The 26453-nt window shown below is 40.8% G+C and overlaps 3 protein-coding genes across 3 annotated transcripts; all 3 read left to right on the forward strand.

Moving 5' to 3' along the window:
- Positions 1-3628: 3628 nt before the first annotated feature.
- On the forward strand, positions 3629-4424 carry LOC9267984 (uncharacterized). Its single transcript, XM_015764251.3, has one exon. It carries the CDS (start codon positions 3654-3656, stop codon positions 4146-4148), a length of 495 nt encoding a protein of 164 aa, XP_015619737.1. The 5' UTR covers positions 3629-3653; the 3' UTR covers positions 4149-4424.
- A 6987-nt stretch (positions 4425-11411) lies between these two features.
- On the forward strand, positions 11412-12416 carry LOC4352571 (osmotin-like protein). The gene has a single exon (XM_015764252.3). It carries the CDS (start codon positions 11462-11464, stop codon positions 12161-12163), a length of 702 nt encoding a protein of 233 aa, XP_015619738.1. The 5' UTR covers positions 11412-11461; the 3' UTR covers positions 12164-12416.
- A 6695-nt stretch (positions 12417-19111) lies between these two features.
- On the forward strand, positions 19112-20223 carry LOC4352572 (osmotin-like protein). Its single transcript, XM_015764253.2, has one exon. It carries the CDS (start codon positions 19186-19188, stop codon positions 19885-19887), a length of 702 nt encoding a protein of 233 aa, XP_015619739.1. The 5' UTR covers positions 19112-19185; the 3' UTR covers positions 19888-20223.
- The last annotated feature ends 6230 nt before the right edge of the window (positions 20224-26453 follow it).

Below are 26453 nucleotides of genomic sequence, written 5' to 3' on the forward strand. Positions count from 1 at the left end.
TCAAGGATAAAGTACACTCCTACTAAAGTGCAGTGATTGGTTAATGTAGGCCACTCTATTTTACAGCCACCAACCTAAATTTCAGCTAAAAACCGGTTCATTTCGGCTGTTAGAGTACTCCCTTCAGTTTAATATTAATTGACGTTTTGAACAAGGTTGAGATCAAACTTTTATAACTTAGACTCTTAATAACTTTAAAAATATTTAGTTTATAGGAACTAGAACAACATATATAGATTTGTTTTTAAAGTACTATAATAAAAGTAAACATGCATTTATTTATTATATATATTATAATAAAAAAATAAGGTCAAAGATGTATCTTGTAGACCGTGTCATTATCCAAAATGTCAATTAAAATGAAACCGGAGGGAGTAAGTTATATTACTCCCTTTGTTGTTCAGGACATGTTCCCTAAACTTATTTTGTGTAAATAGTTTTTCACTTATATAAAGGTTCTAAAAATATCATACTATTAATTTACCACTAAGATTATAATACTCGATTAATTTACCTTATTTGGCATGCCTCCGAGTTGCTTAAAGCACCCGCAATGGTTATCTATAGGCTCTCTATAAGAGATCCATGTCAGCATATTTTTTTACTTGGAAGAGATTAAATGAAGAGAGAGAACAAAACTATCTACTAACCTGGAGATAGTCTATAGAGAAAAACGAGGCAATAGATTAGAGAGCTATAGATACCCATGTAGATATACCATTGAAGTGGTTTACTATTAATCTAGTCTATTGCTGATATGTACATGTTTTATAGATAGCACCTTACTTTATCATTGCGGGTGCTCTTAGGCCACTATGAAGTACTCCCTTCGTTTCGTTTTAAGTGTTGTTATGATTTTCCTCGCTCAACTTTAACCGTCTGTCTTATTTAAAAAAATTTAAGTACATAAGTCACGAGTAAAATATTATTTATGTTTTATCATCTTATAACAATAAAAATACTAATTATAAGAAAAGTTTAAATAAGATGAACGATTAAAGCTGAGAAAAAACTTATGGTTGTACTAAAGTACTCCGTACCCTAGACCCTAGTAATTAATGTGCAATGGCAGATTACTGTACGGTACCACACTGGCACCCTCTCTTCATTTTACTGCCACCAACCCAATAGTAAAAACGAAAAAAAAAAAAGAAAAGCAAATTTACACGCGATACACACATTTCACCGAAGCTACAATGCACGGAGCTGCAGTACATGGATCGTGTGACTCACGTTGCAGCCACGCGCTACAAAAGAACCCAAACCCTACACCTGCATGCATAGTACTCATCAATCATCATCCGCATCCACTCTCTCCATTCCGAATAAATAAATATACAATAAGATATAAAAACCTACAAATTTAATATAAATATGATAATCCCTTCATCCCATTTTAAGTGCATTTTTTCCAAGACCGTCCATTTTATATAAAAAAAATATTAGTTTTTTTAATTTTTACTAAATGATGAATATTATTTTACGCGTGACTTATTTTTAAAAAAAATTAAAATTTTTTAAAAGGATAAGTCCATTTTACGCCCTCAAACTTTTGTGTTTGTCTAAAATACACCCTCGAACTACAAAACCGGGTATCTAACACCCTCTAACTATTAACACCCTCTAACTATTAAAACCGTGTAATTTACCCCCAAAACCAAATCAAAGTGGTTTTTTGGTTACGTGGTATCTACGTGTCAATCCAAGTCAGCAAAATTATTGAAGCAAAATCCTCTCCTCTCCTCTCCTCTCAGCCTCTCACTCTTTCCTCCTCTCCTCTCTCTCTCTCTCTCTCACCGACGGGAGCTGCGCGGCGTGGCGGGCTGGAGCGGCGGGCTCGGCACCGGCAGCGGCTGCGGCCTTCCATCCGTGACGGCGGCGGGCACGGCGACGACGACGGGAGCGGTGGCGGCGGCGGCGGCTGCAGCTGCGGCTAGGTCGGCCAGCGTCCGAAGGTCGCGGGGCAGCGGATCCGTCGGCCGTGGAGCCGGCCGCTGGCGACGACGACGGCGGTTGTGGTGACGCCGGATGCGGCGAGCTCGACCGGTGGCATGGCCTAGGGAGGAGCTCGCGGCACTCGACGGCGACGGCCATGGTGCAGAGTTTGCCGGCTCGAGGAGCAGCAGGAAGAAGGAAGAAGATGGGGACGTGGATGTCGCTGGTGTGGTTCTTGATGTTCCCGGCGAAGAAGTACAAGATCGTCGTCGTCGGCCTCGACGATGGCAAGACCACCACGCTCTACAAGCTCCATGCTGCCCAAACCAATCTCCCCCAACCCGACCTTTCTCCTCCCTGGCAGTGGCAGCCAAGGGGCTTGGAGCTCGTTGGGTGGCGTTACTAGCGGCGATGGCCGAAGGGCGTGGAGCTCGAGGGACCCCCTCCACAACCGCTCGCCACCGCCATCACCTTGGCCACCACCTATCTCGTGTGCCGATCTCAACCCGCTATGGAGGAGGGCAGATTTGTGGCAGGAAAGCGGTGGGAGACTGCTTGCTGGGGGCTGGAGGGAGTGAGGCCAGTGGAAAACGGGATGGAGGCTGAGACAGAGGGAGCTCGTCGGCAACTTCGGCTGCTCCATTGAGATTTTCAGGGAGGAAGGGGAAAGAGCAGAGAGGAAGGAAGAAGAAGAAAGGGGTGTACTGACTAGTGGGACCCCCTCTCCCTCTTGGTGACGTGGAATTCTTTTTTAGAGGTGGCATCCGACGTGGCATCCAATTGTACCAAAACCAGCCTAAAATTGCTTTGGGGGTAAAGTGTCCGGTTTTAATAGTTCGAGGGTGTTAGATATCCGGTTTTACAGTTCGAGGGTGTGTTTTAGACAAGGTAAATAGTTGAAGGGCGTAAAATGGACTTATCCTTTTTTTTAAAATAAGACGAATGATCAAACGTTTAAGATAGAAGCCCACGACTGCACTTAAAATAGATTAGAGGGAAAATATTTTATATTACGACTTTAAACATTACTCTCTCCTTCGAAAAGTCTAAGTCCTATTTCTTTTTACACTAAGACAAAAAAAATAATTCATTTACCATGTGCCAAAACCAATGAACATGCAACCATTAAACATAAAAATGGCTTCTTGGGTTTCTATTAAAAATTTAATTTAGCACATGATCACTACAGATAGGAATTGATTTTTGAAAAAAAATTAAAGAATGAAATAGGTAGGAGGGAGTTATTCTGTTTAGACTGTGTTTAGTTCATTAAAAAAAAGTTAAAAATTTAGGAAAAGTTGAAAGTTTGGAAAAAAAAAGTTAAAAGTTTATATGTGTAGGAAAGTTTTGGATGTAATGTAATGTGATGTAAAATTAGAAGTTTGGGGTAGCTGGGGTAAACTAAACACGCCCTAAATTTTACTCCTATGGAAGCAGTATTGCCTCTGACACGCAAAGCTAGCTTTCGATCGATCTCATCCGCGTCACTGTCCCTACCTAGCTGACCAGCACCAGCTCGATCGATCTACTCCTATCTAGCAAGATCCAGTATGCTCCCTCACAGATTATTTATCAAATTAATTAATCACCCCGTTAATTACACCACTGGTTCACTTAAACCCTAGTTAACCCCCTAACCCCAAACCCCCCATCCCCCGCTATAAATACCACCCCCAAATCTCCCTCCCAAACCAACCCAACCCAAAGGAAATCCATCCATGGCGATCTCCAAGCTCCAGCTCGCCCTCCTCGCCGCCGCAATGGCGGCGGCGGCGATCTCCCCCACCGCCTCCGGCGCCTACACCGGCTGCGCGACGCCGAGGAAGGTGACGATCCAGAACCTCTCCGGCCGCGACCTGCCCCTCTCCGAGACGCCGCTGGCGAACAGCGGCGCGCTGTTCGGCGCCGGCTACGTGCTCCGCCACGGCACGCACGCCGAGTTCACGACGTGCCTGTGGACGGGGCGCGTGGCGGCGCCGGGGGCGGCGGTGGTGGAGTTCCACGTCGGCCCCGACGGCGGCGCGTGGTACCAGGTGGACAACCGCCAGGCCGGGTCGCCGGTGAAGGTCACCGTGACGCCGCACGGCCGGCCGCTCCAGGGCCACTGCCCCGCCGCCGGGTGCCGCGGCGGCGGCCAGTGCTTCGCCGACGCCGTCCCCGGCGGCAACTGCCACGCCGTCGACGAGCTCAAGATCATCTACTACAGCCCGTGATTTTGGTTTTGGTTTGGTTAAATTTCGTTTGGATTAGTGGGTGATTAGGCCGTCTATTAGTTTTAAGTTAATCATTTGGATCGTCGTTGAGTCCGTCTACTAGCTATATGTAGCTACTGCTAGCTTTAGCTAGTGAGTGTGTCAGTGTGTGACAGTGTCACGTCATCGCATGCATGCATGCATTGATGTCGACATGTCCTCGTAATGTGCGTCGTGTTTTGTCTTGTCGTGTTGTTGATTAATCCTCGATAATTTGATGTGCATGCATTGTTTGCAGTGCAGTGTGCCAGTGTTGTTATATTACTGGACAGTGGACGCCTGATCGAGCAGTGAAACTCCAGCTGAACATTATCATCATAATCATAGACAAAAATATAATGGAAAGGAAAGATGAACTGATGAAGTAGCTTAATAACTACTCCATCCGTAAAAAAAAAAAACTGACCTAAGAGTAAGAGGGGATCCTCTGTTCAGATTCGTGGTACTATAAGAGTCACGTTCACTTATAGTTTGGTTTTTTAGGACGGAGAAAGTACTTCACTCCTCATTATTTTTGGTTTTTTAGGACGGAGAAAATACTTCACTCCTCATTATTTTTAGCACAATATCAAATCAAACATTTTTAAATTTGACTATAATAGTAAAAAAATTAAAATTGATATTACTAGATTTATCATTAAATAAACTATCATAATATGAAACTCTTTTTATTTAGAACATCTTATTTTTATAGATATTGTTGGTTAAAGTATCATTTTGAAGACTATGTCGAAGTCTAAAAAATACTTATATTTTAGTACAGAAGGAGTAGTTTATTCTTTTAACAGAGTATCGGAGTGAAGACAAATATGCAAATTCTTTGATCGTATTTAAGAAAGGAATATTACAATAAGGCTATAATAATTGGGCATAAGGCAAGAATTAAAGTGAATCATGACAAATTGGGAAGCATATGTACCAATAATTTTTTCTAATAGTAAACATGAACATAAGTATTATAAATAAATGCAGTGGTGGCAGATACTACAAACATTCCTCAAGCACGAGATGTGAATTTCAAATTGATGATTAGTTTAGAAAATTTATACTAAATACTAATTTGGTGTATTAATTATTAAACATAGATTAATTACAAAACTAATTACACATATGGAGTCTAATTTGCTAGACGAATTTATTAAATCTAATTAATCTATATTTAGCACATATTTACTGTAACAGTACATTGTCAAATTATGGATTAATTAATCTTATCTCGTAAATTAATCTTAATCTATGTACTTAATTTTTGAAATTAGTATATGTTTAACCGTTTAAATTAATGTCTAAACATCGATGTGTCCCTGTATTCCAACTACCCCTACGTTGTGCTACTGCTACCTGATCTGAATAGTAGTATGATTCCAGCATGCACGCGTGCCCGGCAGAGCTCAGATCTCAAAAATTAACAGAGTATCTTCTGGCCCATTCCCTGCACAAGCAGATAAAAAAGCGTAGCCACTCGTTTCTGTCGACCATTTGGTCCAATTGCAAAATTAACCAAATGCAAAATGAATGGAAATTTGTACTAAGTGACGATTAACTTGGTTAATTAACCTGAAACTCAAGAAATTAATGAGACCGGATTAATCACACTTCTATTACTTATGCAAATGCACAGCTTGTTTACTGCAAAATAAACTATGATTAAAAAAACAAAAAATCAAATCCAAAATTAAATTCTAAAATTTAAATTTGAACTTATAAGTATAAGCATAAGCCAACTAATAAGGTCATGAGGCTCGTGTCTCGTCTGGCTCGTGTCTCGTCTGCCCCTCTCTTGTCCTCCTTGCTCTTCTTTTTTCTGGTCAGGTCCCAATTCTAGCGACAGCCCAATTTGGACTTGTTTGGAGCTGGAGCTCAGCCAAACAGTTTCAGTTCCACCTAAAATAAGAGTTGAGTTGAATGAAGCACTCTCACAAAATAAACTAGAGAGGTGAAGTAGGGTTTAGTCAGCCTCACAATTCTACTTCAGACACAACTCCTGAAGCTAAATTCAAGAGTTGTAGCTCTAATTGACCGTCCATGCTGGGGAGTGGACACCCAACACTAAAGGCCCCTTTGAATCGCAGGATTGAGAAAACGTAGTAATAAGAAAAACGTAGGATTTTGATAGGAATGTAAGTGTAAAACAGAGGATTGCAAAACACAGGAAAAACACATGAATGACCATTTGATTGAACCACAGGAAAAACAAAGGAATTGGATAAGAGAGATAGATTCAAAGGAAAGTTAACAAGAGGTTGAAACTCTTGCTAAATTTCCTCCAAAATCTCTATAGGATTGTCCATTCCATAGAAATTTCAAATGATTAAATAGGATTCAATCCTTTGTTTCAAAGGGCTTCGTAGGAAATTTTTCTATAAAATTAAAACCCTCTACAATTCATATTATTTTCCTCCGAATCAAAGAGCCTAACGAGGCCATGCATTCCTACGCTATCCGGCCTAGAATCATTGGCCGGCCCGTCACGTACGGCCCAACGTTCGAGATTATGGGGTTGTTTGGTTGGCGGCTTGGAATGCCACGCCACGGCGTGGCTCGCCACAGGAGTGTGACGGACGTTTCGTCCGCCTCAGAAAACACTGTAGAGTGGCGAAAATACTGTAGCTATGGTATTCAATGGCTGGGATCCAAACACACCCTATGTGATTAATTGCAGCAGTTTCAGCCTTGTACGCACCAAATAATCGGAGCTGATTTCTTCCGTCCAACACCTGAAGAACGCAAGGGTGGTACTTTTTACACTGTAAAATTTGAAGGCTTAGGTTTAAAAAGCATTTTATGCATTTTTGACCCAAAAATATTTAAGGTTTAGGTAGGGTTGTGAAAGAAAACAAAATTATTATCAATGATAGGTAATTTACCAAAGAGAAACAAAATTAATAATTTACCAAATTATTAGTTATCAACAATAATTTTAATTACATCACAAGTTATTAACAGTTAGCATCACAAATGAACCAAGAGAAAGGGGTACAAGAATTCAGAGATGAGTCAAAATTAGCTAATAGATATGTATCAGGTCGAGCATGAGTTACTAACGGATAAAAAATGAAACCTGTTTGTTGCCCATAACGTCTTCGGATCTCGAACGGACATGTCCGCGGGTAAAAAGTCACACCCACGCCCATGCCCATCGGGTCGGGTATCCACGAATACCCGGACCTATGGGCAAAATTGCCATCTCTAGCCATAAGCTCTACATTGTGAAGATCTAAACAACACCATATGTTGGGGTGAGTCACATAATATAAGGGATTTCAGGTGGATGTAATATATCCCAGTACACATCTTAGTCAATATTCATTGTACTAGAATGTGTCACATTCATCTAAAATCTCTTATATTATAGTACGGAGTAAGTAGTAACAATTTCTGGCTCTTGTCGTTCTTTCATTCAGGGGAAGAAATAGTTAGAAGAAGAAAAGAAAGAACACAGCTGGATGGGTAGATTCCATGGCATATCCAGCATGCATTCAACCTCCTCGCCCACACTCACAGTCATCGTTCTTATCCTCCTGACCCTCCGATTGTTGAAAGCAGCACGTGTGGATCTGTACACGGACACTGCATTTAATACACAGTACATCAAGCACGAAGCCTCCGAATTGTTGTAATTTGCATTATATTGCAATTTACAGACATGCACGTTTAGCAATAATGCACTGTATTCGTTCAAGAAAATCCTTTTTCCAGTTTGGACGACAAAATTCATAACAAATGCTAAACTTGCTAATACCCACGTAAAAGAAAAAAAAAACTGCATTTATGTTTGCGCAGGGCTTGTTCGAAATGCACGATGAAAAAAAGAACGAAGAAATAGAAAAACGTATGATTTTAATAAAATGTACTACTTCCGTCTCATAATATAGGTAATGAAGTAATCTATAATCGGATGGAACTCATAGTATAACAAATCTGAACAAAAGAGTGTTTAGATTCGTTGTACTATGAAATGTCTTATTCAGTTCTTTATTGTTTTATTATGCGAGTGAGAAAGTATAAACAAGTACAAATAGATGAATGTAAAACATAAGAATGGACGTTTAATTAGGCTACAGAGAAACATAGGAATAAGATAAGAGACATATTCAAGGGAAATTTTGAGGTTTGAGCTATTGTTAACTTTTCATCAAAATCTCTATAGAATTGACCATTTTATAAGAATTTCAAAAGAAATGATAGTTTCAAACGACTTTTATATTTTTTTTCATGTATGAATGAAATCCTCAAAATCTCATAGATTTTTCTTGCAAATCAAAGTGGGCTTTCCGCAAGACCGGTGGCTTAATTTGGCTACAAGGTTAACGCTGTGTTCGGATTCCAGTAATGGGAACTAATCCCTCCTGCACGGAAAACGGAGCAGTCCATTAACGTGTGATTAATTAAGTATTAGCTATTTTTTAAAAAACGAATTAATATGTTTTTTAAACAACTTTCGTATAGAACCTTTTTATAAAAAAACATATTATTTAGTAGTTTAAAAAGCGTGCGCGTGAAAAACGAGTAAGATGAGTTAGAAACATGGGATGCAAACACAGCTGTAACTACAGCCTACTCCAGCCCAACCATAGTCTACCGCTGGTCACATTATTTGATTCTCTCTCTCTCTGTGAAAAAAAAAGAAGAGAAACTCAATCCTGCGCTTGTATTTAAAGCGTAAAAATAGGATGCCCATAATTGATCAAGTTACTTCTCCAGACAAGATTTACTTATTTGATTTAGACATATAGTACATGCAGAATCTCAAAAGGGATATGAAAATCTGAAAAAAGTTTATGCCAATGTGACTAAGGCTGCCCATGTTTTTCTCCCTTCTCTTTTTGAGAGAAGGCTGAATGCGAAAGGCGGCATATGCTTGAGGTTCACTCGAGTGGGCCGACCGGAGGCATCATGACTCGTGATAACAGTCCAAATCATGGAGCCATGCCGCCATGGATCAAAGCTGCCTAGCTACCTCTCTATTGTCTATGGATCCTTATGCTGACAAGGACATCCTAATGTGCTCCTCCATTTTAAACACTCCCTTTTGTTTTAAAATATAAGCTAACTTTAGAAAAAATATTATTTGAAGGGATTAACAACATCGGTAAATTTTTATTAGGGAAATGTACTGATTGGTTGTGATGATGAGAGTATATGTAGAGACATTAAATGAGAGAGAGATGGTTGAGTCGAGGGAGTAGGCGATCAGGCATAGAAGTAGATATATTTCAGGATAAATTTTAAATGTTAAAAGAAAAAAAAGTACTCTTACATCTTAAAATATAAGTATTTTTAAATTTCGATATGGTCATTGAGATTCTACTTGGCTAAAAATATTTAAAAAATAAAATACTTTAAATATAAGCATTTTTAAACTTCGACATAGTCATTGAGACGCTACTTTGACTAAAAATATTTTAAAAAATAATATGTTTTAAATAAAAAGAGTTGTATATTACGATAGTTTATTGAATGATAAATCTACTAGTAACATTATTCTTACATGAATGATCATTTTTATTTTTTAAGCTATTAATGGTCAAAGTTAAAAATGTTTGACTTAGCAGCATTTAGAAAATGATTATATTTCAGGATGGAGAGAGTAGTACTTTATCAACATTGATAATAATTTCTACTAGCTAGCAATCAACACCGTACATATAAGTACTAGTACTACATTCTTTGTAAAATAAAAGGGGATTTTGAGAATGTGTGTGCACATATATTTGTCGAAATCCATCCCTGTGACGGATGTAGTATAAACTTGCTTATATTACAACCAATGCATGCTGGGTTCTCTGCTATCGGATTGCGTACGCGCGTGCAGAATTGTTGCTAGCTGTGCGCTACTCCTGTAGTTTGTTGGTAGTAGCACTCTAGCTAACCGCTTCGTTACATGATATACTGAATTAGACACCACTAGGCCATCTAATACCACAAAATCTGAATATTCGTGATACTATGTGGTGGTATTATTTTGCTTATTGTATTTTACTAGGTACTCCCTGCATCCAATATTAGTGCAACTTACAAAATGTGATATATCTTATGATTACGAATTAGAATTATTAATCTGGATATACAATTGTCCAGATTTATATTTTTAGGATATGTCATAGTTGTCTGTTGCGATTTTTAGTATTAGAAAATACTACATTTATATTAGGTTACTTATATTGATACGTACGGAGTAAGAAGGGTAAGAAAGAATACGTTCACTGTTTTCCAGAACAGGTTTCCATGCTCATTGGTTCTTCGAAGGTTCTTGGCTTCGCATCAAGCACGCGCGCAGTTTCCTAGGGCAGTCAACACTTGGGTTGTGGATGCAATCACACGAGCTACAGCGCACGCAGTTTTAGGCTTTATGCAGTGAGCGTTGAGTGCATGGAATACTTTGGTTGTGAAATCCTTTATATATATATATATATATATATATATATATATATATATATATATATATATATATATATATATATATATATATATATATATATATATATATATATATATATATATATATATATATATATATATATATATATATATTTCTCTTTTAAAATGGTGAAGTTAATTAGCTGGCTATCATATAATCATATACTAAGCAAATTAATAACTTTCTCTTTGGAATAATTTAAACACAGGTGGTCGATCGAATAACAAAAGCATCACGAGCTATGAATATAAATCCGACGGAACCCTATAAGATTCATCAGTTCTTACTAATCCAAATTCCAAAGCATGCACTTTTCATCATTATCCCATCTCATAAACAATTACTACAGCCCAAGGTTTTGACATTAGAGCAAGTTTAATAATATACTTCCTCTGTCCTAAAATATAGCTACCTAATACTACATGTGATATTATCTTGTACTGCTGTCCAGATTCGTAGTACTAGATAATGTCACATCTACTACTAGGTAGCTATATTTTGGAATGGAGGTAGTAGCTAATCATCTTCAAATTATTTATAGTCAATCTAATAGATGATTCATATAATTTGTATCACCTCAATAATAATTGGTATCATCTCTTCTCTCTCACCTATATATTATCTTTTGTATACGTGCTTATAATTGATTTATAGTCTGTCATTGTATCTGCTCTTAGCTAGCTTGATGACCTAGCAGCTTCATCGATTCTTGCGTGTCCTTTTGGATTAGTGTGCATCCAAGCTACGACAATGGCGGCCGCCACCTTCGCCTTTATAAAGCTTACCTTTGCTACCACTCAACCACACCCCCATCCTCACCAACTCACTCCCTTGAAAAGCTAGACACACACACATGGCCAAGCAGCTCGCCCTCGTTCTCCTCGTCGCCGTCGTGGCGGCGGCGGCGACGTCGGTGGCCGCCGCCACCAAGCTGACGCTCCACAACCTGTGCCCGTACCCGGTGTGGCCGCTGGTGACGCCCAACACCGGCTTCCCTTCCATCTCCGGCAACACCGCGCGGCTCGACGGCGGCGGGCGCGGGCTCGTGTCGTACGACTTCCCGGCGAGCTTCTGGGCGGGGCGCGTCGTGGCGCGCACCGGGTGCGGCGGCGGCGGCGGACTGGTGCGGTGCGAGACCGGGAACGCGCCGCCGGCGACGGTGGTGCAGCTGGTGGTGCACTCGCCGGAGGGGGCACAAGACCTGGCCGCGTACAGCGTGAGCTTGGTGGATGGGTTCAACGTCCCGGCGGTGGTGAGCCCGCAGGCCATCGCCGGCGGCGGGCAGTGCCCGGCGCTGGGGTGCGCGGCCGACCTGAACGCCGGGTGCCCGCGGTCGCAGCGCGTCGTCGGCGCCGGCGGCGCCGTCGTGGCGTGCCGGGGCACGGCGGACTACTTCAAGGCGCGGTGCCCGCTGACGAGGACGACGGGGAGCGACGTCGAGCCCGTGCCGCAGCACTGCCTCGCCCCCGGCGAGCTCAAGGTCGTCTTCTGCCAGCCGTCCATGGTCGCCGCCGCCGTGCCGGAGCTCATCCGCACCGTCGTCGCCAACATCTAGCTGTGTGTGAGGTCCTCGTCGTGCACACGTGGCGCGTCCTGCGTGCGCCACGTGTACGGACTAGCTGTGTGTAGAAGTGGGTAGGGGGGAATAATAATGACAGTGCGTATACACGTATGTGTACACCGTATGTCGACTGTACGCGTACGGACGGGCACAGTCTGGTATTAGTGTTGTACGTGTACAATCTACGACGTATTTTGTTTTTTATGTAAGAAAAAAAAATGCTTTGATGTGTTTTTATTGCCACGTACTATATATGTCTGTTTGACGCGAACCGACGATGTAGCAACAACAGTAGATATGCACGTGAACGGGGATGGAAGTTATTGGAAAGATTGTTTGTTTTGTATGGATGTCTGCAGGACAGCAACCAAAGCGTTCCAGTCTATTTTCTCTTATTATCCTGCAGTAAAAACGTAGTTGTTCTCTTTCCATCATTTTCTTCTTTCACACGTACCCCCTCCATCCCATGATATAGGTGATTTTATGTAGATGTGAAGTATCGCAGTACAATAAATTTGGACAAAGATTTGTCACGTCCATCCAAAATTTCTTATATTATGAGACGGAGAGAGTATGTTATTATTGTGCTTTATGATTAATCTATCCATCCATTCAATCCCCAATCGTGAAAAGCACATCCACCCAATCAATCTGTAATTATATATGGATACTAGCAAAATGCCCATGTGTTGCATAAATGCCCATGCGTTATATTGGGTAAAGCAAAAAAAAAAGTAAAAATGGGTGTGTGGGAGTAAAATTCCACCAGATTAAATTGAGCTTCTTATAGTCAAATCGAATCTTTCCAGTGTAAGTAAGACGCTAACATGATATAATTATTTGTTTTTACATATTTCAAAGAGAGTAATAGTACCAGAAATGTTTTTTTTTTGCTAGGTATCAGATCAACCTTATTGCATTCCAATCGCATAATAGCTTTCACTCAAAAAAATTAAAAGGAAATCGTACAATGAATGGAAAGGAAAAAAACTGGTGTATCGCAGAATAGCTTTCACTTCAAAAGAAGAAGAAAATCGTACAATGAATGGAAAAAAAATGATGTGGTTAGATGTCCTACGGCGAATGAGAAATTGACGAGGAAAAAATCTGGATGTAAACACGATTCATTTTGTTGGTGATTATATTTTTTTTAAAAAAGAAAGACATGTGATTGTTTTCTATTTTTTAAAAGTAATTTATTTTGTCGGTAAATAATTCATTTTGTTGGTGATCACATGGTTTTTTTAAAAAAGAAAGACATGTGATTGTTTTTTATTTTTTTAAAAGTAATAAAATTGCTCCTTATTTTTATCCAATTCCTGGTAGGCGTGGATCCAAACTTTATTCAGTATAGTAGCCTTGGGCAAGCCTCCTTTTTTTTTTGAGAACCAAATATATTAAATTTAGAAGCACAGCACATGATTAAGGATTACATCATTAGCCACTTGGGCTATTTGGGTAACTGCCTTAGAAGGACAGTTGGATACTAGCAAGGAATGGGATACATTTTGACAGAGAAATTGAATTGGCAGCTGTCTATTTTGTTATAATTCTATCATTGCTTTTTTTGCTAGAAAATCAGCCATCTTATTCAGATCTCTGGAGCAGGGGAAGCAGACTCCAATGCTGAGGATGAGCAGCAAAATTTCGTTGACGAAGCTGTTTCACAAGTACCTGATTGTCCGAAAGAAAGACCACATCTGTGATCTTAAGTTTTTGACAAATGCAGAGCGCAACATAAATACTAGCATGTTCTGCTTGCAAAGCTGAAGTATAAGTGTCAGAACTGGCCTTTACAAATAAAGCCTTGTGAGATGTTGGGTCATGAAGAAACAGACCAAAACCTGACTTATCATCCTTCCATGAAGCATCAACAAAACATCTTGTTCCAGAAGGAATGGAGATATTTGAATCAGGAGAATTAAAAAAGAGAGAATTATCATCCTGATTTTGAGCTTGTGTTAAGGTGTTATAGTTTGAAGCCATAACATCAGCTGCAATGCAAACTTGAGAAGGCTCCCAGTTTTTTCTTTTGAAGTAGGAACCATTTCTAGCTTTCCAGATAAACCAGAGAAAAATACAAAATTTTTGAAAGCTTTCAGTTTTAGAAGAAGCTGCTAGAATGAAAGAAATAATCTCTGGAACTGAATTCATACTATCAATGATTTGGAAATTCAACTTGAAATCAGAGATCATCCAGGAAAGACGGGCAAATGAGCAATGAAAGAACAGATGAACTGAAGTTTTTGCCGAGTTGCACCTGTGACAGGAATCAAGAATGTCTGGAATTCTAAAATGCAAGTTATTTGCAGTTGGCAAAGCATTACGAATAAGTCTCCACATAAAAGTTTTAACTTTAGGAGGGATCAATTTGTCTGACCAGGTTTTCTTTAAAAGATTGAGATGAAGAGTGGGAATAGCACTTTGAACATGATTCATTTCCTTGAAATGATAATTATAAGCACTTTTAGAAGTGCACTCACCTGAAGAGTTGTGCTTCCAACACAATTTGTCCACACCTTGGTCATTTAGACATTGAATCTTAAGTATAGCCTGAGTAAATCGTCTGCCACGGTCGTCTGCATGAGTCAACGGTCATCTGCCACGTCACGAAAATCGCCCTTCAGGAGGGCGAGGCGGGCAAATAGTTTTGTAAATTTTTGAAATACAAAATTAGTTTTATAAATATTTTAATAAAAAAATAAAAAAAATCCTTTGCTCTGTGGGCTGGCTGCTGGACTGAGTTTGTTTTTTTTGGGCCAACCTGCTGCTGCTTTGGCTGGGCTGCTTGCGCTTTCTCCTGTTTCTCTTTTATCTCCGGAGCATCATAGATCGTCATTAGGCGTCCGGATTCGTGAATTAGCGGCGAAATATCGCGTGGGCCCACGCTTTAACGACGGACAAAAAAAAAATGGAAGACTTACCTATTTTTTAATTAGGTATATATAAGTATAGATATAGATAGATTGATAGATATAGATGTCCCGTTGCAAACACGACTAAACTTCCTCTTCTCCCATTGCGTTCTCGCGTACAACGCGCATACGTAATCACAGATCCAATGTCCTATCCCCTATGCTTATAGCATATCCCAATTTATATAGGTCTGATCCGTTATAATATAGAAACATGTTACTAGTTCTAATAAATATTTATAAAAAATAAAAATAAAGTCCTATATTTAAATATGGAGTTAATCTCTGTTCCAAAATATACCAACTTATAGATTTTTTTTAGATAATGGAATATAATATTCCGGCCTTTGCTAAAAAAAACTACAGCCAATTATTACAAAGATCCACTCCAAAAGAGAGTGTAGTTCAAGACAAGTTGAACACACCAAACAAGAGAAGAGATGACCCAAACTGAGAAAAACAAAATAAAATGTGGAGCTAGAAGGCCTCGTCCAGGCCTAGGACTGAAGTTCGAAGCCAATGTATAGACCAATGACAATATTCTTGCACGAAGAGGTTTCTCCAAAGCGGTGCCCCAAGGAAGATGCGACGTGGATCGCCGCCACCGCTCGTTCGGAACCGAAGCAAGGTTTTCACCTGGAGAATATGGTAGGGAAAGGAAAGGGGTATGCTAAAACAATGCCTCCAAGGAAACTATAGATATTAATTTGGAAATAGGTACAATATTAATTTCTTAGAAAACTTCTTTTAAGTGCATTTTTTGATTTTACAATAATTAATTCATTCGTATGTCTTGACTCTTGACTAGTTATTACAAAAAGGTTTAGTTATGCAGCCATTAAAAAAAATCCCATGGTAGTAAAGGAAAGATCTGTAGAAGGTTGAATGTGGTACGTGGAGGCTGCAATGCCTCAACTACCACAGTACAGAATCACAGCGAAATGAGCGACGCCTCGCAGAGGCTTTGAGAATTTTTTTTCGTTTTTAGATTTTTTTTAATATTTACAGAAATAATCTATCGACAAAAAAATTGCAAAAATAGTCTCTGCCGCCCCAATGGTGGGTGGCAAGCTGACGTGGCAGACGGTGAGTCGACCGCGCCGTCTGCCGCCGTCGGCCAAAATTGCGTCTGAATCTGGCAGGGTTTCGCCCCTTCTTCTCTTCTCCTCCCCTCTCTTCCTTTTTTTTTCACTGGAATTGAGGAGGGAGGAATGAGGGCTGGGGGCTAGGCGGCAGGCCTTTTATAGGCAGCGAGGCTTGCCGCCCGGCCAGAGGGCGGCAAGGGGCCGCCTGCAAAATGACTGGCCCCGACTGGCTTTTTTGCATTCGGGCCCCTTGCCGCCCCACCAGAGGGCGGCAAGGGTTTTCCTGCAAAAAAAACCCTCCCTCCGTCACCGCCCGTTCCTTTTTGCCACGTCAGCTTGCCGCCCCAGAGGTGGGCGGCAGGGTCTATTTTTGTAATTTTTTTGGCCGATAGATTATTTCTGTAAATATTTTTTTAAAAAAATCTAAAACCGAAAAAATTCGAGGCTTTGAAGGTTAGGATGGCCCAAACACAAGCTAAGATACCACTGTTCGAATTGGGCCTCGGATGACATGCAGACGGACGGCCCATCCTTCATTACTTGGGCTAGAACGTGGTGTGGCGTACGACCGGCCCAAACTACATGGGCCGAAGCGACCATCCCTCCAACTATTAAAATTTGGTGCAATACTAGTTTCTCGCCGGTTTTGACTAACGCGACACCTACATAACATGTTGAGTTAGTGTTCGTTTGATATGCCAGCTAGTGGTGCTCACATGTCATTACATTACAGTTATAAAAAAAATTAATAAAAAATAACACCTACATATTAGCAACAGACCGATTAAAAAATTAATAAAATAAATACATAAGGCCCACATGTCGGTGTTTCTTCCCACCCATTCCTAGTCTTCTGGATATTAGAGGGCGGAGATGGTGGGATGACCGCCGATGCCAAATATGCTAAGCTTTGTTATTGTCTCCTTCTGTGGAAAGTTCTACCCAGCCAAGTTATCAGAACAAATCTTGATATGCTTCAAAACATCACCTTTTTGTTACCGTGAGATGTATTGGCTACTATAGATTATTTGATTGGAATGAAATTTGAAACGGATATACTTGACGATGATGATATGAATCACTTGGAAAATAAACGTATTCGTTCGGTTGCGGATCTTATACAAGATCAATTCGGACTATAGCTCCCACTCCGCCACGTCAACAGCCGTGCGTCTCATTTTTTCTGCCTCGAGCCATCCTTCCCTCCCAAGTCAACAAACCGCCATTCCGACGCCGGCCTGCACCTAAACCAGAGGCAGCGACCATTTTGATTCAAAATAGTTGAAATTATAGAAAAGCTATATGAAGATCATGTCAACAAGTGAAATGGGATTAGGTTTTATTCTTTAAACTAAAAGAGATTGAATCAGAGAATAGCAATTAATAGCTACTACTGCAGGAGTCCTGATGGTCCAAATAATAAGCCACGTATATAATCCTTCGAGTTCAGACAAATAATTAAGCCATAACAATTACTAATAAATAAACTAATAGTACAGTCTTGCCCCTTCCTATGCATAATTGCATACTACACATATGTTTTTTTCTTTTCTTTTCCTTCTTCTGAGAGCAATCTTGTAGATTTCCTGCCTCTTGTCGTTCTCTCATTCAGGACCAAATGGAGAAAAGGAAATACTGGATAGTTACCGTAGATTTTTTTTCTCTGTATTTCATTTTTTTTTGGTGAAACTGCAATTGTTACCGTAAATTATAAGGCATATATCGAGTAGCATTCAGCCTCCTCACAGTTCTTATCCACTTATCCTGAATTTCTCGATCGTTCAAAGCTGCACGTGTGGATTTGCAGTTTGTCACCCCCTGCATTGCTTTCAAGAACCTCAGAACTAAAAACTGACACGCGTAGCACGAGTGCACTGTACCGATGAAAGGTTCTCCAGTGAGGACGATGAGAAATATATAGAGAATTAAGACATTATATATCTAAAAAATACATAGAGAATTAAGCATTAATGCTTTGATTTTATCTTCTTAGAGTACCAACTAAGAAGATTCAGTTTGAAATTTAATTTGGGAACGTTGCTAGTACTACCTTCATATTTAAATACACGACTTTATTCTGTCTTAATCTGACCACTATTTATTTTTTTATTAGAATATAAACAAATATCTAACAAAATTATAATATCGTAAAAGTAAAAAAATATATCCATATAATTTTGATGTTTTCAGGCTAACCAATTTAAGAGCTATAATATAATCAAAGTTTCAAATGTTGATCAACTAAAATAAATCCTGTCATATACTCATATTTAAATACGGAAGGGGTACAATGGAGATGGCCCCACTAAAGAACATCTCCTGATTTTACATGTCATTAAAATATTATTAATATCGATCAATGTAATATATCAATTTTATAAATATGCAAGCTTAAATTAGACTATTGCAAGTTGAAGAAAGAAAAACTTTAACTAACACTAAATATGTATTATTCACTATCATGTGTTTATTTGTTTGGCAAATTTTATGGGCCGAACTAATAAACTTGTGTATTTGTGAAGTGATATATCACCTATTGATTTATGTATCAACTTTTTTCATAAATATTTGAATGAGATGCAATAAACGAATAAACATCCTTTTATAAAGATAAAATTAGGCTTTCCCATGTACTACATATCAAATAAAGCCGTTAATTTCAGAAAATTTTCGTGGGCTTTGTCTAGGTAAACTTTTTTATTATGCAAAAGCACTCAAGCTGTTTTATTTAATGATTTTGCATAACTTAAACATGCAAAACCATGAGGATTTCTCACATGTTTTTTTTACTTGCTACATGCTAATCCAAAGCCCCTTTCACTGTCCCATCGCTGCCAAGTGGTTTTGGCTTGTTCTTTCCGAATAATACCATATGCATCCAACCTACTAAAAAACCTAGGAAAACGGCGTCTGCCACGTGTACACCACTCCTCTGTCTATTTAATCACAAGCAAATCAATTAACTCATCCATACTCATCAGTTCATCACAGAGAGAAAAGTTTGCACACAGCTAGCATGGCGAACAAGCTGCAGCTCGCCATCGCGTTCGTCGTCGTCGTCGTCGTCCTCGGCGCCATGGCGGCATCGGCGGCGGCGGCGGTGGCCCCCATGCTGACGATGCACAACCTGTGCCCGTACACGGTGTGGCCGATCGTGTCGCCGGACAGTGGCTCGCCGCCCATCGCCGACGGGATACGGCTGGAGGGCCGCGGCGTCGGGCTGAGGTCGCTCAACCTCCCGGCGGGGTTCTGGTCGGGGCGCGTCGTGCCGCGCACATGGTGCAGGGACGGCGGGCGGTGCGACACCGGGAACGCGCCGCCGGCGACGGTGGTGAGGCTGTCGTTCAACGGCGCCGGCGGGCTGGCGGAGTACAGCGTCAACCTCGGGGAAGGGTTCAACGTGCCGACGGTGGTGAGCCCGCACGCCATCGGCGGCGGGATGTGCCCGGCGCTGGGCTGCACGGCCGACCTCAACGCCGGGTGCGCGGCGGGGCAGCGCGTGTACGGCGGCGACACCGGCGGCGACGTCGTGGCGTGCAGGGGGCCGGCGAGCTACTTCAAGCAGCGGTGCCCGCTGACGAGGACGGGCGGGGGCGACGTGGAGCCCGTGCCGCAGCACTGCATCTCCCCCGGCGAGATCAAGCTCGTCTTCTGCCAGGCCGCCATGGTCGCCGGCGAGCCGGAGCTCATCCGCACCGTCGACGTCGCCGACAACTAGCTAGCCTAGCCGGCCGGTCCGTTAATTAATTACGTGTGTTTTAATTAGTGCGTGTTTAACTAGTTAATCAGATCATCAAGCAGTTAAATAATTAATTAATTACTCCGGTTGGCCCGCGCTAACTGCTAATAAGTGCACATGGAATAACAAAGGCGGGGTACGTACATATGTACGTACCCTTATGTTTGTACGTGCGCATATACGTGTTTTAATTACTCTAGTATTGTATACATACTTGTGTACGTACGTCTACATCGTATATTCGTATTGTGTTTTTGTGTAACTCGATCTAGTAATCCAACAGTATGTATCCGTCCATAGTGATATTACCTACTACTACCTCTGCTTATTAATTAATCTCATCATGACAATATATCAACTTCTTTTCATCCCTGCTACTCCCTCTGTTTCAAAATAAACGCAGCCATAAGTTTACATGTCCAACTTTAATCATTCGTCTTATTTAAATTTTTTTTGAGAAAAATAAAAACATAAGTCACGCATAAAGTACTATTTACTCCCTCCGTTTCACAATGTAAATCATTCTAGCATTTCTCACATTCATATTGATGTTAATGAATCTAATATATATATATATATATATATATATATATATATATATATATATATATATATATATATATATATATATATATATATATATATATATATATATATATATATATATATATACACATAGTAAATTTGTTTGGTGCTCCATGGTGCCCGGGCACCATTGTTGAAATTGAGTATATACCCAATTTAAATGAGTATGAAACTTTTTCAATTACTTAGGTATTAACATTAATTACTTTACTAACTAGTTCAAAGCAAGTTTGAACTGAATTTGAACTTGATTTTGTTAGATTTTGATTCTAGGTATATAGCATCCATACATATAATTAGTTAGGTATGTAATCATGGATTGTGAAATAAAGTTAAATTTGAGTTGTTTTGTTGATAGGTATAGGTATGAATCGAATTATTATAACTAGGTATATATTCATAATTTGAAAATTTTGAGTGATTTTGTGTATTATTAGATACCATGGTGCCCGGGCACCATGGTGCCCCATATATATATATATATATATATATATATATATATATATATATATATATATATATATATATATATATATATATATATATATATATATATATATATATATATATATATATATATATATATATATATATATTCATTAACACTAATATGAATGTGAGAAATGCTAGAATGAATTATATCGTGAAACGGAGGAAATATGTTTTATAATCTAATAACAATAAAAATACTAATCATAAAAAAAATTTTAAATTAGACGGACGATTAAAGTTTGATACGGAAATTTATGGTTGCGCTTATCTAAATTGGAGTAATATTTTTGAGTGTATTGTTTTCTTTGACCATCACTAGCTTCTAAATTATTATTTTTTGAACAAACTAATTAAAGCCATTTGGACTATATGACAAGCACCGCATTTCATCCACGTGGCACACTTTTAAATATATCAAATTTCGCAAATACTATTATCATAATAAATATCAAGACTTCGGTCTCTAACAAGCTTTTGCTCCAGAAGCCTGTAGCGGCCGTGAGTTCTCCTTTTCCACCTTCCTCCTTGACCCCTCTTCCTCCTCGGTTTCGGCGGCTCGTCGCGAACAACAGCAGGAATAGGGATCAACCCTCGTCTAAGGTATGATTTTTCGTGTAACTTGGCTTAATTTCATTTTCTCTTAGTTCTTGTGATACAGTCCGAAATGGTCGTCGGCGCCAACTCGATCTCTGTCCTGGTGTTACGAGGTAATTCCTCCGTTTCACAACGTAATTCGTTCTAACATTTTCCATATTCATATTGATACTAATAAATTTAGATAAATATATATGTCTAGATTAATTAGCATCAATATGAATATAGGAAATGTTAGAATGATTTATATTGTGAAACAGAGGGAGTAGTTGTCAGAGGTTTAAGATAGTTGTTTTGTTTTTAGTGAGGCCCGAGATTTATCTCTGGTCAGTCACTTTAAGCACGTGCTAATAGACAGACATATTTCTGGGTTTGCCTGCATAATTGAAAACAAAAGAACACGGATTATCTAGACGATTAACATGTTCCCTAACTTGATTATTTATTCATCCATTTTTAAGGCAGGAATCAGATCAGCGTGGACAACCTAGCTCATGTGTATCTAGTTTATCAGAACTGAAATGAAATAGCCCAAGTTAGCCCAATTTGATGGTTCGTAAGCCCATCTTCTGCTCGCTTCGTTGCTAGGCCGTTTCTGTCCTGCCACGTACTTTCAGGCCCAAATACGGAGCCCAGTTTGTTGGTTGGATCAGTTAGGCTTTGTAGCTGGCTATGCGCCAACCTTTGTATGATTTCACGTATGTAGTTTAAATCACTTAAATTGAGCTACACTTTATAAACACTAGTTTTTCATAATAGTATTTAGAAGTGTATCTAAAATCTGAATACCGACGAGTATAGATAGTAATTTACCCGTGCTAATGCCACGACAATATTTGTTAACAAAGACCCCCCCCAAAAAAAATACACATAGCTAGAAAATAGATAAATTTATAAAGCTAGGTGTGTAATATAACATCACATATACCTTCTTTTACTATGCAATTTGCATACAAATACTTTCGGCCAATCTCAATTTTTTCCCCTTCAGAATGAAACTACCAGAACTTTACATCTAACCATCTTACAAATCTGTCTCCACCTGTATAACTAGCTAATTAAGTCGCGCTTTCGCGCGACATGACCTATCCTTTTTTATATATGATAATTAGAACTAAGGGCATGTTTAGATTACTGCCAAAATAAACTTTTCCAAAATTTGGCAATATCAATTTTTTGGCAAGTTGATAGTATTGTCAAATTTTGATAGAATGTGATAAATATGATGTTACCAAAATTTGCCTAGTGTGTGAAATTTATCGTAAATATTTATATTAGCACCTCTTCTCAACTTTATATATATATTATTAGCATGTATATATTTTAATTATTAATCCAAGTAATTTTTGAAAATTTATTTTAAAGCATTAACTTCTTAACATTTGAAGAACCTCGTTCTGTATTATTGAAAGGGACCATACCACGCTTGGAAAAAAACATTAGTTTTTTTTCTAATATTATTTTTGGAGTTTAATTCCAAGTTTTTTTATGCTTTCAGTATTAAAAAACAATTTTTCTATATATGCCCCTCTTTAGATTGTAAATGGACCGTAATTGGTCGCGTCGAAAAAAAAAATCGTCCTCCATTTTCGTGTGTGGATCCTTAAGAGGACTACACAGAAAAATTAATTTTCACAAATGGACCACTTAAGTGGACTGCACACGAAAATAAACGTATTTTCATAAACGGGCCTCTTAAGTGGACCGAATGTAAAAATATAGTTTTTTTTATCCCAACCCTTTCAATCTTTTTCCTCTCACTTAATCCCTCCTCTGTATCTCTATCTTTTCCTTCTCTCATTTCCCTTTTTATTTTACTTAATCCCTCCTCTCTCTCTCTCTGCCTTTCCTTTCCTCCCCTTCGAGCGCGTGGGGCACGGGAGGCGGTGGCGGCGCGGCCGGGAGCGGACGGGAGGCGGCGCGGCGGCTGGTGATGACCGGAGGTGGAGCGGGCGGGAAGCGGCGGCGGTGCCGGCTGAAACGGCGCGGCGGCTGGCGACGGCGACGAGGAGGAGGAGGCGGCCCGCTGCCAGGAGCGGCGCCTTCCTCTCCACGCGCGGCGGCTGCGGATTTGGTGGTGGGGGATGCGGGCGGCGGCGGGCTCAGGAGCGGCGGTGGCGGCCGGTCGCGGCGGAGGCGGTATCGGAAGCGGCGGCGAGCGGCTCGGCGGACGGCGGCGTCGGGCGCGACGGCGGCCGCGCGTGGAAGGCGGCGAGGGGCGACGGCGACCTGCCCCCGCCCGGATCCGGCGGAGGCGGCTGCCCCCTGCCCGGATCTGGCGGCGGCAGCCGTCCCTCGCCAGCATCCGGCGACGGTGGCAGCGGGCGGCGGCGGCGACGTCACCGACCACGAGGAGGGCTGCGGCGGCAGCTTCTAGGGTTTTTTTTAATCTGCCCTCTATATTTCTAACCATCCAATCGAAATCCAACGGCTCAGGTTTTCTTGCATACGTGGCACAATCACAGACCGAATAAACATCCTGCGTTCATTGATGATGATGATGATGATGATTACATCCTTCACCCTTGCCGTTTGGAACGTACCAGAATATATGAGTTTACCCTGAACAGTGAACACTTGCTGCATAGTAGTATTATCCCTGCATGAGAAATGACCAATCAAAGTATTTATGTGATTTCTCTTAAAAAAAAGTAGTATTAACGAAAGATATCCTCACAAAGAGAAAATAGAGGGGGAACAAGCAATGTTGTTGCAATGTTGTTTTTTATACACAAGAGATCATTCAACATATTTTCTTTTTTTGTCATGTTGCACGTTTTGCTTAGCGATGTGTCCTTTTTGTCTTTAATATTCCCCCTTCCCGCAATGCAAAAGTTATTTTGGGTAATTGGCTAAGGGGAGTGTCTAGGCTCACAAAAAAATTGATTTTATTTGGAGCTACTACGCTTTGTTGGTCAATCTGACGTTGCCATAATGATAGAGTTTTTAGCCATAAGAAATTGCCTACCATTATGCGGGTTATCTTCATGGGTTCCAATTGCTCCATTCTTGATGTATGATGCTTTCATATAAACAACATGATACTATGCGTATTGGTGCTACACGCTTGGAATTGGTAGCCAGGGAGCTTTTATTCCAATTTGTATGACGTAGAACCTATTGAATTTCGTGCTAGAATATATGTAATTTTGAAAACGTTATTTCAATCAACCCTTTTATTGGCGGAAGTTGGGGCTTTATCCCATCATGTCTATTTTAAATTATTCTGAAACTTGTTGACTGTGTGCTTCCATTTTATCTGACAAAAATGAAAAATGCAGTCAGAGACGACATGACACGAGACTTGTACAATGCATATAAAACTTCGGAAAAAGTCCACTTTGACTCCCTTAATTGTACGCCGAATCTAATTCGTACCCCTCAACCAGAAAACCGGATAGGACGACTCCCCGAACTATTGAAACCAGTGCAATTTGACTCCTTCTGCGGTTTTGCTGATGTGACGCTGATATTGCGGTGTTGACCCGATCTTCGTCCCACGTGACGCTTATATGGCATTAGAATTAAAAAATATCAGTGGGACCCATATGTCATTCACAGCAAAAAAAAATACCGTGGGACCGACTGACATGTAGGGTCCATATGTCATCCTCTCTCCTTCCCGGCGGAGACGGCGGCGGTGGGCAAGAGGCGGGGGATCCAGGCGACATTGTTGCTGGAACTACGCCCATGACGGCTTCGCCGACTCCGCCCCCACCCTACCCCGCGCCCGACCCCTCTCTTCCTCTCGGACGCAACGCCGGACGACGATGACGACATGGAGATAGCGAGGCGGAGCTGGAGGGGTGGCGGACGCTCCAGCGCCCGCCTCCCGTACGCCGCCGATCTGACTCTGGTCCCGCCCGTACGCCGTCGTCGCCACTCCGGCCCCCGTCTGTCGCCGCCGCCGATCCAACTCCCGCTCCCTGCGTGCGTACGGAGGGGGAGAGAAAAGAGAGAGAAGGGAGAGAGAGGGAGGAGGAAGAAGGGAAGAAGGATGACATGTGGGCCCCTACGCATCAGTGGGTCCCACAATATATTTTGTGTGTGTGAATGACAGATGTGTCTTACAGACATTTTTTCAATTCTAATGCTACATAAGTATCACGTGGGATGAAGATCGGGTCAACACCGTTGAGGGAGTCAAATTGCACTGGTTTCAATAGTTCGGGGAGTCGTCTTATCCGGTTTTCTTCTTGAGGGGTACGAATTAGATTCGGCGTAATTAAGAGAGTCATAGTGGACTTTTTCTTAAAACTTCCTACGCAATTTGCTTCGCTAATTTCGCACAGGTCATAGGCTAGCAGCCCATATAGGAAAGCCCAACGTTGGCCCATTTCTCTCGTGTGTGTACATCTATATATATTGAGAAGAAAACCTAGCTAGGTCACTCAAGTCCTCCCATCCAGCAGCTCAGCCGCCACAAGCCATGGCCGATGCGAGCTCGGCCGCCGTCGCTGCCCCCAAGCCCCAACTGGCCGCCGGCACTTGAGCACCAAGCAGGGCCAGCTCGACGACGCCGTCGCCGCCCGCCACCAAGCTCGAACAGATCAGCTCCAGCAATGTTCAATCCAACGACTTTTGCATTGATTGATTGATTTTCTCTGCTCGTGTGATTGTGTGATTGGAATCGACTAGCTTGAACCAATTGATAGTATCCCTGTGCTGTGCGTGCATTGCATGTGTACATATTACCAAATCTCTGTTGCATATGGATCCACTCTTGGATATCGGTTTTCGCTTGAATGCCGTTTTCTTCTGTTATTTTGTTGTTCCTTTTTTTAAGCTATAAAACCCAACCTTCTCTTTATGATCTGTTTGTTTTCAATATTGTAATTTTTTTTCTGGAATTTGTTGTTAATTATAACCTTTTC

This window comes from Oryza sativa, chromosome 12, assembly GCF_034140825.1.
Source record: "Oryza sativa Japonica Group chromosome 12, ASM3414082v1".
Lineage (NCBI taxonomy): Eukaryota > Viridiplantae > Streptophyta > Magnoliopsida > Poales > Poaceae > Oryza > Oryza sativa.

What these genes read in the sequence shown, in the direction of transcription:
- LOC9267984 (XM_015764251.3), top strand. Translation starts at nt 3,654, where the DNA reads ATGGCGATCTCCAAGCTCCAGCTCGCCCTCCTCGCCGCCGCAATGGCG.
- LOC4352571 (XM_015764252.3), top strand. Translation starts at nt 11,462, where the DNA reads ATGGCCAAGCAGCTCGCCCTCGTTCTCCTCGTCGCCGTCGTGGCGGCG.
- LOC4352572 (XM_015764253.2), top strand. Translation starts at nt 19,186, where the DNA reads ATGGCGAACAAGCTGCAGCTCGCCATCGCGTTCGTCGTCGTCGTCGTC.